The 18,637-nt window shown below is 39.2% G+C and overlaps 1 protein-coding gene across 4 annotated transcripts in view; it reads right to left on the bottom strand.

The window, feature by feature from the left end:
- Nucleotides 1-18,637, bottom strand: part of LOC126202941 (zinc finger protein swm) — a 250,253-nt gene that overhangs the window by 114,779 nt on the left and 116,837 nt on the right. For all 4 annotated transcript variants that reach the window (XM_049937040.1, XM_049937041.1, XM_049937042.1 and 1 more), the window contains exons 8-9: nucleotides 17,844-17,918; nucleotides 3,318-3,553 (exon numbers count right to left, since the gene is read on the bottom strand). In XM_049937040.1, the coding sequence (XP_049792997.1) occupies nucleotides 3,318-3,553; nucleotides 17,844-17,918 (311 nt within the window). The remainder of the gene's footprint in view (nucleotides 1-3,317; nucleotides 3,554-17,843; nucleotides 17,919-18,637) is intronic.

Raw genomic sequence — 18,637 nt, 5'->3', positions numbered from 1 at the left:
CAGGATGAGTGCTACTCTACAGCACAACTTTATCACAATTTCAAAAAATTTATGCCAAATCTGCTACTTTCAAAGGAATAAATTGCTTGCTTACAAGACGTCTTTTCCAGAGATTCATCTATATTAACATCCCTTTGTGATCTATAAATGGATCTGAATGTGTTCCCAGCTATTCCATAATCAGTTGTTCTTCAAACTGTTTTCTGTTTCCAGCTCCTAGGTATTGTCTGCAAAGTAGAGGCATTCAAACGTAAGTTTAAACCTGTATTTCATTAATTCATTTCCTAAAGTGTAGCGTGTCAAGTTATTTCTTCCTTGGAAAGTACAGTTTTGTGTCCTAGGTTCCGCAGAGTACCCTTAAAGATGAACATTCCAAGCAGAGTAGTCACTTCATCACCTGTTGTGTCCTTCCAGCTGCGAAATTCAATCTTGCTACTCAACTGGGACAAAAAATCATGAACTAATGCACATATAAGTTTACTTGATCAGCTATTGTTTTGCACCATCAGTGGCACATTAATGCCAAAGTTACCAGTACCCAAAAGTGATGTCAAGATCAACGAATATGTCCAAAAGCGTACTGTAGCAACTACTGCAGTGTCATACTGTCGCGACACGATTATGAATCTGTGCCACTATCTTTCTCATCATACACATCTAGCAAACTTCCTGAGCTGTCACTAAAGCTGTCGTATCCCTGAAAGAGCTTTTCCACTATGGAATGTGACGATATACTCATTTTTATCATTATGAAAGATCACTCACTATAGTTGGAGTCATGAACGATGGCGGTCAAGTTCGGCTTGTTCTGCACACCTACGCCACGTACGTTCCGACAGCCAATGAGCAGACAGTATGTTCTAAGTGCTCTGCTGTCAATTCCATAGCTAATGCTAGAATTAACCGTGATCGTAGCGAGTTGTTTAGTGAATTTCGATTCCATTTGTTGTGAGTTATCATCGCTGACTGTGGTGGTAAGTGATAAATTCTGGATAAGTAAGCGAGAGACATGCTTTGCAGCATACAAGCTTTCTTCAAGCAGAAAGCACACGTATGCGCATACCGGAGCTGTGGCTTGGAATCGTCAACAAGCAATCCCCGTTCATGACTCAAAATGCACGAACTGCTATCGATCGTGGATCGGACTACAGTAAATAAAAAGAAAACAGCATGAAAAGTGTGTTATATCACCATCACTAGACTCTTGAGACAAATTTAGAATCAACCAATAAACTATTCTCTTGAATGACAAGAGGTACCATCATGTGGGATAAGTTTTAACTGACAGCATAACATCAATGACCTGTATCCCACCATTGCTATTAACTATAGCCACATAATTCTGCAGATGAATAAAACCATTGAGTAGGAATATAGTGGGTTGGTACACAAGTTGGCAGCATTTTTCCATAAGTTTAATAAGATGTTAGTCATAAATAGTATATTCTCCTTCACTATTTACATCAGTCTGCCAACGCTGGAGTAATTTTTCAATTCCACGACTTCCAGAATCGAGTGGACTTCAGGTGAAGAAGTCGTCAAGCCATGTTCAGAGTGCATTTTCATCTGGAAAGGAAGTTCCTTGCTTCCATATAGTGCTTCTTGTCAGTCTAGCAGAATGAAAGCGTACGTTATGTGGAGTTGCATGACTTCACACAGTCTTCCTGGTCGTTGTTCTTTAGTTGCATCTGCACGGCATCTCCGTTGTTAACAATAAATTTCAGCAGTGATGGTTACACCTTAGGGAAGCAATTTGTGGTACACCACACCGTCACTGTTCGATCAGACGAATAGCATCATCTTTTGTAGATGCGTGCAGGTCTTTGGAGGGTGAGGTGATGCTTTGCTTGGGCAAACCATTTCTTTCTTTTCCTTATTTTTTTTTAGCATAAAGACATGATTTCTTGTCACCAATAATGATACAAGGTAGAAATGGTCTGTGTTGTTCACAAGCCCACTGATGACGAGCAAACACGAGATCAACATATGGCCACCCAACAATTTTTTATGATTTTAGCTCAGCAAATGTGGTACCCATACACCAATTTTTGAACTTTACCCACTGCAAGCAGATGTTGCAAGGTGGTGGAATTATCACAGTTCATCACATTTGCCAGTTTTCAAGTACTCTGACATGGATCATTGTGGATTAACGCATTTAAATGACCTTCATCAAATGCCAATGGTCTTCCTGAACATGAAGAGTCACTATTGTCAAAATGATACACACACACACACACACACACACACACACACACACACACACACACACACACACAGAGAGAGAGAGAGAGAGAGAGAGAGAATGGGATCAACTGACTTCACCAGAACTGACAAATCTTTATCAATGACCCACTATTATTGTGTGTGTCAATATTGCACCTATAACCATGAAGCTTGGGTTTTACAAACCACAACTGGAGTCATGGAAAAAACCTCAGATCAGAAAATAAAGATATCTGCAGTTCAACATACACCGGAAGTAATTCATTCCATACATTTAACAATAACTTTCCTAAGTTATCTGTTTTACAGTTCTTTTGCAAATGTGTCAATGTCAACACCTGTGTATGTTCCCCATAATCTCTGTCGTCCATTCCACACAGTTCCAAGTTTCAAAATCTCACATGTTGACTCTACTTGACGGCATTCTAGCCTGCCTACCGCAGCCAATTCTCTCTTGCCTTTCAGGACTGATCCTCTCTCTTGTCTCCCCCCACAAATTCTCTTGTCTCCCCCACAAATTCTCTATGCTTATTTTCAGAGAGGTAAGTACTAATTTACTGACTTCTAGAAATATTTTTCTACTTCAAAGTACCAAGGCATAATGTTCCAGAAGAGGGATTTGGATTTAAATTGGAAATTCTCTCACCCAACTGCTATGTGTCGACAATGCAGTTTCCCCCTCCCCCACCCTCCCGCCATCCAACTGTCAGACCATTTGCTGTGCCCAGGTACCAAAATAATAATGACATTAGTGCCATTTTCCACTGGCGGGATTTACAGTAAACTGCAAATAACCACCAAAATCGTCGGCACTGGATCGACAACAAAGCTATCGAAATACCACCAATTGTGTTTAGAAGATGTGGTGACGCCATGTGAGAGCCCATCACAGGTGATGGAATTTAATAGACTTTGTATTTTGCCATAGCCAAACAATAAACAGGTGTATGGCTCAAAACTTTTAAAGCAGATGACCTCACCAAGGGTGTAGTGCACATTGATTGCCAAATCAGTCACAAGTAAGTTGCAACTGCAGCATGGGACTCTCATCTGTAAACTGATGCTGCATTTCATCTCAGTTGGCTACTGACCTGATCCACTGGAGTGACATTCCTCTTGCCATAGTGTGCAGCCTGGTAAGCTTGCTGCTGCTCCGGATGCTGCTGCTGCTGCTGCTGCTGTGGCTGCTGCTGTTGTTGCTTGGTCTGTGGCTGTTCCTGCTGTCCCACCTCATCTGTCACCGGCACACTGATCAGCTCCCGCTGAGGTTGCGGGTTGTATGCCACGGAACGGTTTACAGCTCCGCGAACTGTACCGCCACGCATACCTTAAAATACATCTTATATAGTACCACAACAAACAGCTAAGAGAAGTTTGTGAGACAAAGTGTGAATTGCAGATAAAAAATTCTAAATGACGGTGATGATAATTCAGCTTCTAAATTAATCAGCCTCGTATCAAACACAGAGACACTGTGGAGAAATATTATTTTATAGACACTCTGTAATTTGTCTGCCACAGCAGTTTAAACTTAAAGGTAAATATCAAGAGCTACCTCAGTTACTAAGAAAATGCTTTAATTTTCACTTTCAGCCACATTTGTATAATGTTGTCAGGTGACTTTTAGAATGGTGCAACAGAGATGCACATTATGATACGCAGCTGTCACTAATACAGGACATTAAAGAATTCCTGCACTCCTCAGTATTCACAAATGCCCAATACCTGAGTAGTCAAAACAGCTTCATTAACATGTAGCCCTTCCACGGTTTCTTTATAATGCCATGCAGCACAAATACCTTTGTAAAGTAATAATGGTAAGTCAAGCACAAGTGAGCTGACCACTCATCTTAAGTGTACACACTGACTCACTGCACTTCTTACTCCATACTATACCTGCACTTCTTACTCCATACTATACCATCGAGACACATGTTAAATAAAACGAGTTGAAGAATTCTGTAAAAAATAATTTTTTTTCATTTATCACCCGAATGTATGTTATACATACAAGAGTTGTAGCAATTGCAAATTAAGTAAACACCACACACACAGCTTTGTGGAAAATTAGTATGAAAATAGACTTTGTGAACTGTAAGAAAATAATTCACTGCTGAACTCCCAAATATTCAGCTTCATGGAAGCTACAGGAGAAATCCTGTAAGAGGAAGACATGTACATGCTTGCTAATTAGAAGAATCAGGAAATTACATTTGTGGTGTTTGCACTGTTATCAAAGTATGACTATCCCCACATTACATCGGTTAGACCATCAGCGAGAGCGCACCGCTAGTTGCTGCTACTAATAAGGCGAATACACCGTTCGTGTGTTACATATTTTTAAGATCTTCAAACAGGAGTGACTTATTTTCAGTTATCTGTGTAGTTATTGGTTTATTTTTGTAATTTATTGTGTGTTCGAGTGCTTACTAGGCACAACCTTTTATTTCAATAACAGTGTAGTGTACAGTACCACCGTTGCTATCGACCCTCTTATCGTACAGGCTCTTGTTTGTTTGGTTAGAACAGCTCAGTGTCGGTTAGACCGTCAGTGAGAGAGCACTTCGATTTCCTGCTGCTAATAAGGCGAATACACCGTTCATTTGTTGAATATTTTTACGAGCTTCAAACAGGAGCAACTGCAGAAATGGAGAGGCACTGTGATTGCTGTGTACAGATGCGAGCTGAGTTGGCGACCCTTCGCTCACAGCTCCAGGCTGCGATGGCTTCCGTCACACAGCTTGAGGCTGCTGCCAAGGGGCGTCGCTGTGGGAGGTCGAACACAGCGATGCGACGGACGTCGAACACGCCCCACGTATCCTCCGATCGGTCCACTACTGTGACCACCCCGGGTACTGCCCGCACTGAGATTGACCCCTCACCTATGGTCGAGTGGGAGATCATTCCAAAGTCTGGCATGTAGCGAAAAACTTTCCAAGGGGCCAATCGTAGGGCCTTCCTGGTTTGTTTGACGAACAGGTTTCGGGCTTTATCTGTGGCTGACGATGTGTTTGAGCCGGATGTAGTTGTCCACCCTGTTCCAGAGGAAGCTTCTTGGCCCGCAAGGTCTGGGCATTCACAGAGGGTGGGTTTGCTGGTAGTTGGGAGCTCCAACGTTAGGCGCGTAATGGGGCCCCTTAGGAACATGGCTGCCAAGGAGGGGAAGGAAGCCAGTGTGCACTCCGTGTGCATACCGGGTGGAGTCATTCCGGATGTGGAAAGGCTGCTTCCGGATGCCATGAAGAGTACAGTGTGCAGCCAACTGCAGGTGGTGGCTCATGTCGGTACCAATGACGTGTATCGCTTTGGATTGGAGCAGATTGTCTGGTTTCAGGCGGCTAGCAGAAATGGTGAACACTGCTAGTCTTGCTTCCCGAGATTAAGGCAGAGCTCACCATCTGCAGCATCGTCGATAGAACTGACTGTGGTCCTTTGGTGCAAAGCTGAGTGGAGGGTCTGAATCAGAGGCTCATGTGGTTCTGTGATGGTGTAGGCTGCAGATTCCTTGACTTGTGCCATCGGGTGGTGGGTTTCTGGATTCCGCTTAATAGGTCAGGAGTCGACTACACACAGGAGGCATCTACACGGGTAGTGGGAGCTGTGTGGAAGGGACTGGGCGGTTTTTTAGGTTAGAAGGTCTCAGGGAACCACAGAAGGGGCGTCTGTCTAAAAGTGCGCAGGTAAAACACAAAAAGGTAGTTGTAGAAACAATCGGTATTGTAGTTGTAAATTGTCGTAGCTGTGTTGGGAAAGAACCAGAGCTAATAGAAAGCACTGAAGCTCAAATAGTTGTAGGTACAGGGAGCTGGCTAAAGCCGGAAATAAGTTCAGCCGAAATTTTCAAACAATCTAACAGTGTTCAGAAAGGATAGATTAAATACAGTTAGTGGTGGAGTATTTATTGCTGTCAGAGGTAGTCTGCCTTGTAGCGAAATTGAAGTAGATAGTTCGTGTGAAATAGTATGGGTAGAGGTTATACCTGACAATTGGACTAAACTATTAATTGGATCGTTTTACCGACCCCCGACCCAGAAGATATAGTTGTTGAACAGTTCAAAGAAAACTTGAGTCTCATTTCAAGTAAGTACCCCACTCATACAATTATAGTCGGTGGTGATTTCAAGCAACCCTCGATATGCTGGAAAAATTATATGTTTAAAGCCGGCAGCAGGCATAAAATGTCATCCGAAATTGTACTGAATGCTTTCTCAGAAAATTATTTGGAACAATTAGTTCATGAGCCCACTCTAAGCGTAAATGGTTGAAAAAGCATACTTGACCTTTGAGCAGCAAATAATCCTGGACAAATAGTGAGTATTGTGACAAATACAGGGATTAGCGACCACAAGGCAGTTGCTGCTAGGCTAAATACCGCAACACCTACAACCATCAAAAAGAAACGCAAAGTACATCTATTTAAAAAAGCTGATAAAAATGCTCTTAACACCTTTTTAAGAGACAGTCTTCACTCCTTCCGATGTGATCATGTAAGTGTAGAAAAGTTGTGAAATGTTTTCAAAGAGATAATATTGACAGCAATTGAGAGATATAAACCACATAAATTAATAAGTGATGGTACTGATCTCCCATGGTACACAAAACAGGTCAGATCGTTGTTGCAGAAGCAACGAAAAAAGCATGCCAAATTTAAAAGAATACAGAAGTTCGAAATATAGCACATACTTCAATGTGAGATGCTTTTAATAATTTCCACAACGAAATTCTGTCTCAAAAACTGGCAGAAAACCCAAAGAGATTCTGGTCATACTTAAAGCACACCAGTGGCAAGACGCAATCAATACCTTCACTGTGCAATAACAACAGTGAAGTCACTGATGACAGTGCCACTAAAGCAGAGTTATTAAACATGGTTTTCTGAAACTCCTTCACCAAAGAAGAAAAAGAAGAAGTAGTAAATATTCCTGAATTCCAATCAAGAACAACTGCCAAGATGAGAAACATAGAAGTAGATATCCTCGGTGTAACAAAGCAGCTTAAATCACTTAATAAAGGCAAGGCCTCCGGTCCAGATTGTATACCAGTCAGGTTCCTCTCAGATAAAATAGCTCCATATTTAGCAATTATATACAACAACTCACTCACAGAAAGATCCGTACCTATAGACTGGAAAATTGCTCAAGTCACACCAATACCCAAAAAGGGAAGTAGGAATTACAGGCCTATATCACTAACGTCGATTAGCAGTAGGGTTATGGAACATATACTGTATTCGAACATTATGAAGTACCTCAAAGAGAACGATTTATTGACACACAGTCAGAACGGATTCAGGAAATATCATTCTTGTGAAACACAACTAGCTCTTTATACCCATTAAGTAATAAGTAATATCGACAGGGTACGTCAAATAGATTCCATATTTTTAGATTTCCAGAAGGCTTTTGACGCTGTTCCTCACAAGCGTCTTCTAACCAAACTGCATGCCTACGGAGTATTGCCTCAGTTGTGTGACTGGATTCGTGATTTCCTGTCAGAAAGGTCACAGTTCGTAGTAATAGATGGAAAGTCATCGAGTAAAACAGAAGTAATATCCTGCGTTCCCCAAGGAAGTGTTATAGGCCCTCTGTTGTTCCTGATCTATATTAACGAGATAGGAGACAATCTGATTAGCCATCTTAGACTGGTTGCAGATGATGCTGTCATTTACCGTCTTGTAAAGTCATCAGATGATCAAAACGACCTGCAAAATGATTTAGATAAGATATCTGTATGGTGCAAAAAGTGGCAATTGACCGTGAATAAGTAAAAGTGTGAAGTTACTCACATGAGTACTAAAAGAAATCAGCTAAATTTCAATTAAATAATAAGTCACACAAATCTGAAGGCTGTAAATTCAATTTACTTAGGGATTACAGTTACAAATAACCTAAATTGGAACGATCACATAGATAATATTGTGGGTAGAGCAAACCAAAGACTGCGATTCATTGGCAGAACACTTATAAGGTGCAAACAGGTCTACTAAAGAGACTGCTTACACCAAGCTTGTCCACCCTACTCTGAAGTATTGCTGTGCGGTGTGGGATCCGCGTCAAGTGGGACTGACAGATGACATCGGAAAAGTACAAAGAAGGCAGCTCGTTTTGTATTATCACGAAATAGGGGAGATAGTGTCACAGATATGATTCGGGAATTGGAGTGGCAATCATTAACACAAAGGCGTTTTTCGCTGCGACGGGATCTTCATGGAATTTCAATCACCAGTTTTGTCCTCCAATTGGGAAAACATTCTGTTGGCACCCACCTTTATAGGGAGAAATGATCATCACGATAAAATAAGAGAAATCAGGGCTCGCACAGAAAAATTTAAGTGCTCATTTTTCCCGCGTGTCTTTCAAGACGAACGGTAGAGAGACAGCTTGAAGGTGGTTCATTGAACCCTCTGCCAGGCACTTTATTGTGACTAGCAGAGTAATCACATAGATGTAGATGTACATCCACAGTGATATTAGTCACAGAAATGAGGTCAAAGCAGGGTGATTAAGGAAGCAGGATGAAGCGCATTTAAGGCTTGAGTGAGCACTTAGTTCATTAACTTTAGTTTGTGATTTTAGTTTACTTAACCTTTTGTACATAAAATCTGCTCTATTAAGCAGGTCAGAAGTTGTTCTGTCGTACTACGTACATCACTCTCTTAAGCCATCTTCATACAGGACACAAGGTATCTGACGTTGACCTGTACATGGATGGGAAATTCGACCTCACGAGACACTGCACCTGAATCACAAGGGACATGCTAGTTAATGTGACTTTCGACTGTAGTGCTCCCCAACGGCAGCTGTTGGATGTACCTGGCTGAATCACACAACTTTTTTTCTTCTTCTTCTTCTTCTTCTTCTTCTTCTTCTTCTTCACATAAATGGACACACACAAAATTCCTAAGTTAGTTCTATTAAAATACACATTTCCTCCCTTGTCAAAATGCTAAAAAACTTCAATATCCATTAACATATTTTAAGGCAAAAAGGACAGTGCCATGTCCAGTCAGTAAGGGCACCAGCTTAGAAAAGTCACAAAGTGGGAGAAACTCATTCCAAGAGAGGGGGCACTTGTATTTACACAACACTGAATATTACAGAAAATTTTTATGTTAATTTGATAAGAAAGTCCCTTAACCTTTTAGGAAACATGAAGGTGAAAAAAATTGGGTGCAGCAAGACACGAACACACTATGCATTGTATCGTGACTTGGTGCTTCTACCAACTACGGTACACAGAACTTCTGCATTCTGCAAAAAATTAACTTTTATTTTATCTCCTGAAGGCTTTAATCACAAATATATTATTAGCTGACATTTAATTGTAACAAACTGCCAGCAACAATATGTTTTGATGCATCTTCAATGTGCCATTACCTTAAAATGGCTTACTTTCATAACAAATACGTTATAATATGAAAATAACTCGATACCAAAATTCTTTTATCATGATTATGGCTTTCCTCATCATTTTATTACAGCAAATTGTACCAATAATGACACGTTTTGAGATCCTCAATGTACTGGTGCTTGGAAACAGCGTGTATTCATAGGACGTAAATAATAATATCTGAAAATGACAAATACAATATGATATCTCTTAAATTCTGCTTGTGATGTAGACAGCATTCTTGCCTTTTATTGATTCAACCTCTCGTATCATGTTGACAAAATATCACAGAACTTGTTTTGTATTTGATGTGAGGCAATGACTCCTTAATTTGAAATACTGGAAGTGACATCACAAAACTCTTGCAGCTCCATGTCCACATTAGTTAAATTCATTCCCAGTGCGGACGGATTTAGGTCAGGAGAGCATATACGCTGATGCACTGGATTCAACAATAAGATCTGCATCAAATGACACCTTATTTGTGTCTACTTCTGCTGTAGGGTTTTCCACTATGAGCTGACACAGTATTCAAATATCAGGTGCAGTCTGTTGGTTGCTTGCATAAACATACAATGAGCAAATGTGAAGGAGGATACTTAAATATTTTTCTTGGAGTGATAGCTACATATCTTAGTTGCTTCTCTGTTTTGATGTACTACAAGCCACCAGACTATGCAACAGGTAAAGCAATTTTTAAGTTGCAGCTGAGTTGGTGATTTACATTTAACTGAAAATGAAATGGAGAATGCATCTTATTGTTAACACTAAATAGTTTGTAAAACTGCCACACAAATATGTGTTATTCAATGAGAAATACACTCATTCACATTCTTTTCTCCACACAGGAAATGAGATTTTTTGCTATTGGAATACACACAGTTCATTCACTAATAATGTTGTCAGATATGGCAAGCAATGGTGAAGATAACTATTAACACAATCTAGTATTGTTGCCTCTGCCACCTGTCAATACAATGAGTATTAATTGAGAGTGTCAGGCTACAAAATGGTTTAAATTTTCACACAAAATGTCAATTTTTTTATGTTTTGCATATGAATATGTAATGAAGTTGTTATAATTCTATTATACTGATTTTTTTATTTTGATGCAGAGTGTGTAGTCAAAAGTTATTTAGTTCTGGTTCTAGAGCTGACCATTATTAGGGGTGCACATTGGTTTAGACTGAACTTCACAATGTTGCAAATATAAAATGCTTGAAGACCAGATATGTTCGGATGCTAATTAGCTCCGTCGAGCGCAATGTAATACTGACGAAAAATATAATACTAAGATACCTACAAAATAATGTGGATTGCATTTTATGTCACAGCAATAACAAAATTTGTAAGTTTAATTTATTTCGTGTTAGATTATTTTTGAAAATGGTCTCTCATTTAACAACTGAAACATCTAAAAAGAGACTTTGGTGTGTTTGATGGTTTGGACTCTTTCAAATGGAGCTGCGGTAGACATCTGGTGAACATCGGATAGGGAAATTATCAGCATTCAATAATAGTTCTTTAACCACTGTTCTGGATCTTGTGCACTGATGTTCAAGTTTAATTTTTAACAGTATTCTGTCAAAATTTATAAACCTGACTGATAAACCATAGACTTTCAAATCAAAGTTCATTGAGACACACTCCTCTCATCTCATAATGGAGTTTCACACAACAGAGTAGAGAAAAAATTAACAACTCCGGCAATAAAATAAAATAAATATGGAATGTTGTTAGAAAGGAGACTGGAAAAGTAACCACTGGAGTAGGTAGTATTACTGTTAAAGAGAACGAGACCATCCTAACCAACAGTACACAAGTAGCTAATGTATTTAACAACCATTTCTTAAGTGTAGGAGAAAAAAATTAGTGAGAACAGTTCAAAAGAAAAAGCTAGGCAGTACATGGAAGAGTCTGTTTTGAAAAAAATTAGTCAGATCAAGTTTCACCTAACAACCTCTAGTGAAATAAGTAAAATTATTAAATCTCTGCAAAATAAATGTTCTGTTGGAGTAGATGACATCTCTAATAAGATATTAAAACAATGTGGAGCAATTACAGCTGATGTTCTGAGTCACATATGTAATGCATCACTAACTCAAGGTATTTTCCCAGACAGGTTAAAATATGCCATTGCCAGGCCTCTCTACAAAAAGGGGGACACCACAGATGTCAATAATTATCAGCCAGTATCCTTGCTTACAGCAATCTCAAAAATCTTCGAGAAAGTAATGTACTCAAGAGTGGTTAGCCAGCTCAACAGTAATGGGATACTCAGTAAATCACAGTTCGGATTTCAAAAATGCTGTTCCACTGACACAGCAATACACAATTTCACTGTCCACATAATAGAGTCTTTAAATATTAAAATTTCACCAATAGGAATTTTCTGTGACTTGTCCAAAGCATTTGATTGTGTAAACCATGACATTATGTTACAGAAATTACAAATCTATGGTATAAATGGAATAGCATATGAGTGGTTTAAGTTATAGCTACAGAACAGAAAGCAAAAAATTTCCTTATATGGGTCAAGTGATTTAAATAAGTTTGCCACTTCATCTAACTGGGTGAAATAACATTAGGTGTTCCACAAAGTTCAATCATGGGTCCCCTTCTGTTCTTGATATATGTGAACGACCTCCCTTCTTATCTGAAACAGGAAGCTGAACTGACATTGCTGATGATACAAGCATCATTACTAATCCAGTAAAAGAAAGTCAAATTGAAAATGATACAAAAAAGTTCTTTGGAAAAGTCATTAATTGGTTTTCTGCATGTGGGCTTGCTCTAAACTTGGAAAAAAACACAGTACATCCAATTTTCTGCTGGAAAAAGTACAGTTCCTTCAATAAATATAACACATCAACAGAAGTCAGTAGACAGGGTAAAGCATACTAAGTTTTTGGGTGTACATATAGATGAGAATCTTAATTGGAAAATTGATATTTTGGATCTCCTACAACAACTAGGTTCAGTAACTTCTGCGATCAGAATAATTGCCAATTTTGAGGATACAAAAATTAGTAAGCTAACATACTTTGCATACTTTCGCTCTCTGATGTCATACGGAATAATATTTTGGGGTAACTCAACATTTAGACAAAAAATATTCACTGCTCAAAAGAAAGTGGTTAGAATAATGTGTGGGGTTCATAGTCGCACATCTTGTAGGCATCTTTTTAAAAGATTGGGAATTCTTACAACAGCCTCACAATACATCTACTCGCTAATGAAATTTGTTCTCAACAACATTGACATTCATGATTATAATACCAGAAAAAAGAAAGACTTACACTATATCTTTATTTAAACTTACGGACTTGTCGCCTGAATATGTTTCTTATATTTCATTTTATCTGTTTCTACTATCGTGTTATAATTTCATGTATTGACTCGTTCCATGACCATGGAGACTTATCCTTAATTTGGACCCACAGAACAATAAATAAATAAATAAATAAATAAATAAAAATATCCTTTGCTCAACCTATCTTTGGCACAGAAAGGGGTAAAATATACTGCTATAAAAATCTTAAACAAATTACCAGATGAAATAAGGTGTCTGACAGACAGCAGTAATAGCTTCAAAAATAAATTGAAATCATATCTCCTTGACAACTCCTTCTATACCATAGATGAATTCTTGGATATAAATATATAAATATAGTACATGCATTTTGTGCCATTTAAGGAATGGAGTAAATAATAGAAATATTAATCTTTAACTCTGTAATATATATATATATATATATATATATATATATATATATATATATATATATATATAAAAAGAAAGATGATGAGACTTACCAAACAAAAGCGCTGGCAGGTCGATAGACACACAAACAAACACAAATATACACACAAAATTCAAGCTTTCGCAACAAACTGTTGCCTCATCGGGAAAGCTTGAATTTTGTGTGTATATTTGTGTTTGTTTGTGTGTCTATCGACCTGCCAGCGCTTTTGTTTGGTAAGTCTCATCATCTTTCTTTTTAGATATATTTTTTCCACGTGGAATGTTTCCCTCTGTTATATATATATATATATAATGATATGGTTATAATAGAGGGAAACATTCCACGTAGGAAAAATATATCTAAAAACAAAGATGATGTGACTTACCAAATGAAAGTGCTGGCAGGTCGACAGACACACAAACGAACACAAACACACACACAAAATTCAAGCTTTCGCAACAAACTGTTGCCTCATCAGGAAAGAGGGAAGGAGAGGGAAAGACGAAAGGAAGTGGGTTTTAAGGGAGAGGATAAGGAGTCATTCCAATCCCGGGAGCGGAAAGACTTACCTTATGGGGAAGAAAGGACAGGTATACACTCACACACACACACACACACACACACACACACACACACACACACACATATCCATCCACACATATACAGACACAAGCAGACATATTTAAAGACAAAGAGTTTGGGCAGAGATGTCAGTCGAGGCGGAAGTGGAGAGGCAAAGATGATGTTGAATGACAGGTGAGGTATGAGTGGCGGCAACTTGAAATTAGCGGAGATTGAGGCCTGGCGGATAATGAGAAGAGAGGATATACTGAAGGGCAAGTTCCCATCTCCGGAGTTCGGATAGGTTGGTGTTGGTGGGAAGTATCCAGATAACCCGGACGGTGTAACACTGTGCCAAGATGTGCTGGCCGTGCACCAAGGCATGTTTAGCCACAGGGTGATCCTCATTACCAACAAACACTGTCTGCCTGTGTCCATTCATGCGAATGGACAGTTTGTTGCTGGTCATTCCCACATAGAATGCATCACAGTGTAGGCAGGTCAGTTGGTAAATCACGTGGGTGCTTTCACACGTGGCTCTGCCTTTGATCGTGTACACCTTCCGGGTTACAGGACTGGAGTAGGTGGTGGTGGGAGGGTGCATGGGACAGGTTTTGCACCGGGGGCGGTTACAAGGATAGGAGCCAGAGGGTAGGGAAGGTGGTTTGGGGATTTCATAGGGATGAACTAACAGGTGGAGTGGGGAGGATTTCCGCCGTCCACCTAACCTTCGTAACCTGTTAGTTCATCCCTATGAAATCCCCAAACCACCTTCCCTACCCTCTGGCTCCTATCCTTGTAACCGCCCCCGGTGCAAAACCTGTCCCATGCACCCTCCCACCACCACCTACTCCAGTCCTGTAACCCGGAAGGTGTACACGATCAAAGGCAGAGCCACGTGTGAAAGCACCCATGTGATTTACCAACTGACCTGCCTACACTGTGAAGCTTTCTATGTGGGAATGACCAGCAACAAACTGTCCATTCGCATGAATGGACACAGGCAGACAGTGTTTGTTGGTAATGAGGATCACCCTGTGGCTAAACATGCCTTGGTGCACGGCCAGCACATCTTGGCACAGTGTTACACCGTCCGGGTTATCTGGATACTTCCCACCAACACCAACCTATCCGAACTCCGGAGATGGGAACTTGCCCTTCAGTATATCCTCTCTTCTCGTTATCCGCCAGGCCTCAATCTCCGCTAATTTCAAGTTGCCGCCACTCATACCTCACCTGTCTTTCAACAACTTCTTTGCCTCTACTCTTCCACCTCGACTGACATCTCTGCCCAAACTCTTTGTCTTTAAATATGTCTGCTTGTGTCTGTATGTGTGGATTGATATGGGTGTGTGTGCGAGTGTATACCTGTCCTTTTTTCCCCCTAAGGTAAGTCTTTCCGCTCCCGGGATTGGAATGACTCCTTATCCTCTCCCTTAAAACCCACATCCTTTCGTCTTTCCCTCTCCTTCCCCTCTTTCCTGATGAGGCAACAGTTTGTTGCGAAAGCTTGAATTTTGTGTGTATATTTGTGTTTGTTTGTGTGTCTATCGACCTGCCAGCGCTTTTGTTTGGTAAGTCTCATCATCTTTCTTTTTAGATATATTTTTCCACGTGGAATGTTTCCCTCTGTTATATATATATATATATATATATATATATATATATATATATATATATATATATATATATATATAAAATTTTGTTTCATATGTGCATTTCTTGTGCACTTGACACGTTCCACATCATAACAGCTACCGTACCTGGGATTGATCAATGGAACACACAACCAACCAACCAACTCCCCATGTCGTACGATGCTTGTTTGTTTATACTATGCAAATTAATCACTGTCACATACTTTTAGTGGCATTCTTAGATTGTGTAGTGGATCATTCTGAGACCAAACACCTGTGGTACACACAGTCCCACAGAATGTGTGTAAAAAGGAGATGACAGGTAGAGAGATAGAAAAAGACTGTTGTGAAAGAGGGTAAAGGTGTGTGTGTGTGTGTGTGTGTGTGAGAGAGAGAGAGAGAGAGAGAGAGAGAGAGAGAGAGAGAGAGCTGGGGCTGGGATGGAGTGGAAGAGCAAGGAGAGAAGAAGCAGCCAACAGGCCACGGCTAGGAATGACAACACAGAGATGTACTGTAGAGCTACTTCAAATCGTCCGTACTGCAGTTGTCAGTCAGATGGGCCATCAAAATATTTCATATAAATTGTTTTGTGTTGTGATATTTTCCAAAACTAAAAACTTTTGGTCAATGTGAATGATGTTACACACAAATGGAAAAAAAAATGTACTGGCTCGAACTGTGTTCTTAAGCCAGATGCTTGCATCCATTTTAGGATCCTCTACTGACAGTCACAACAATGGGATAATAAGTTGTATAGAATATGATCCATCTGAACACTACTAGTCATCTTCAAGTGTGCCTTTAAGTTTAAAAAAGTGAGATCGTGGCTGTTCTGGACAAAGAGCACAGTACATAGTATGGTGACAAAATTTTAGTGAAAGAGGTCGGAAGTTCAAATTTTTGTAAACTGTGAAGATGTACTATTAATTATGTGTAGAGAAGATATGGAAATAAATGTCAGGAGCAAGGTGGTGATGCTGGATACTGATATTTCTTTCTGTCTCATAATATGAGTAGTACTCCCAAAATTCCAATCATCTTCCCTTAGTTGGTTGCTCTCCACAAGACAACAGTCCACTCCACTGCAAGAGGTTCGGGATTTTCTTAGTTCTCTGTGCTCACAATGTTAGTCCCAGCCCGAATTTTTGCTGTCTGCCCCATTTTGTCTTTTTTATTGGTCATCATCATCATCATCTAGAGTTTGCTTTACTTTTCTCCACTTTCCCAAGATACAATCTCGCTCACCATTCAATATCATTGCTAATGTTCATCTCTCCAAAACAGCACACCATACATAGACTGTTCACAAGGTACATATAAGTTCAAGGCAGAGCAGATTGTGTGTATGACTTTAAAGATATGAATAAATGTCATGTGGCTGAGTCACATACCAGTTTGAAAGATCTCATTCCTCTGATTTTTGTTATCGATGGTTGTTACATACACAGCTGATGAATTCCACTTACTGTAGATGTAGAAATCACAAGGAGTGGTGTCTCACTTAGTGGTATTCCTTGAAAGTTGCAATAGGAAACTACTGATTCGACTCCGGTCACACACAAATGCTTATGGGAAATAAAACTTCTTTTTTTACTGAGGTTTGAAGCTCCTCTTGATGTCTGCCATGTTTGCGATTTAAAATTGGGTTGTTTCGAAAATCAGCCTCATGCAAACACAATTTGTTTATTTTTATATTTATCCAGACATGTTTTGACACCTGTGTGTCATCTTATGTGGGTCAAATTTTTATTTCTGGTAAGTACAATATGAAATTTATAATAATTTAAATGTTGCCAGCCTACAAATTACAATATGTGCAATTTGCTTTGTGTAGACGCTCACCTTAAAATTACATCGCTAAATGAACTGCATTACTATGCACACGATTTTTCAGGTGCATAATAAAGCAGTTGATTTAGCGATGTAATTTTAAGGTGAGCGTCTACGCAAAGTAAATTGCACATATTGTAATTCTTAGGCCTAAAACAATTTAATTATTATAAATTTCATATTGTACTTACCAGAAATAAAAATTTGACCCACAGAAGATAACACACAGGTGTCAAAACATGTCTGGATAAATATAAAAATAAACAAATTGTGTTTGCATGAGGCTGATTTTCAAAACAACCCAATTCGAAATAAAACTTATTCATTACTCCATCACTTCTCGCAAGAAACATTTTTCATTTTCCTGAAACAACAACTAAGCTCTTCTAGAAACTAATCAATGTGCAAAGTGTAACATGTGCTAAAGCACAGATATAACAAGAAGATATCTTACCTAGGGGTCCACTGCGAAACTGTTGCCTGCCCCACATTATTCTGGGTTCCATACTAGGAGCATCTGGGTTGTACTCTGCAACATTCAACATGTGTATGCTTTAATACCACAAAATGTCCAATACTGTAAAATAAAATGTATATCCAACAGCAAAAACTAACATTGAAGATAGTATGGGAAAATCACCAGCCTTAATAGCTTTACTGCATTTCTTTGAACACATTTGGCAATAAATTACACCTGCAATTCATGAGATGACAACTAAAGGTGCTAAAAATAATTCAAGACTGCCTTAAAATCACCATCAGAAAGTGTTTTTAAATCAATAACAAGTATAAAAAGGCCAATCACCTATTTTGTCATATGTCTTTTGTGTGATGATTTAAAGGAGAAACTGCAGTGTAAAATTCCTCAGTAAAACAGTTTTGGGGAAAAAAGGGTAGTATTTTGGCCTTCTCTCTTTTGTCCTCCATTCTGATGCCATTACGGTCGCAGTGTGTGTCGACAGATGACTTCAGTCCAATGACTGATCTAATATAAGACCAAAATTTCAGGTTTTTCTATCAAGTTGCCAGGTAGAACTTTACTTTCAAATTCGTTAAACACTTCACACATGGCTCTCCTTACAATAACTGTGGCTTCATTCAGTTGCTTTCGGGTCATTCCATATCAAATCACCCAATAAAAAATAAATTTTACACCCACCTCCTTAGATTTTCATGAAATTTGGCTCAAATGGTTCCAATACCATCCTGACAACACCTGCAATTTTTTTTGCTGTATCTCTTACAGTT

The sequence above is a fragment of the Schistocerca nitens genome, chromosome 9 (assembly GCF_023898315.1).
Source record: "Schistocerca nitens isolate TAMUIC-IGC-003100 chromosome 9, iqSchNite1.1, whole genome shotgun sequence".
NCBI classification, from domain to species: domain Eukaryota; kingdom Metazoa; phylum Arthropoda; class Insecta; order Orthoptera; family Acrididae; genus Schistocerca; species Schistocerca nitens.
This window is presented reverse-complemented; position numbering and strand designations above follow the sequence as displayed.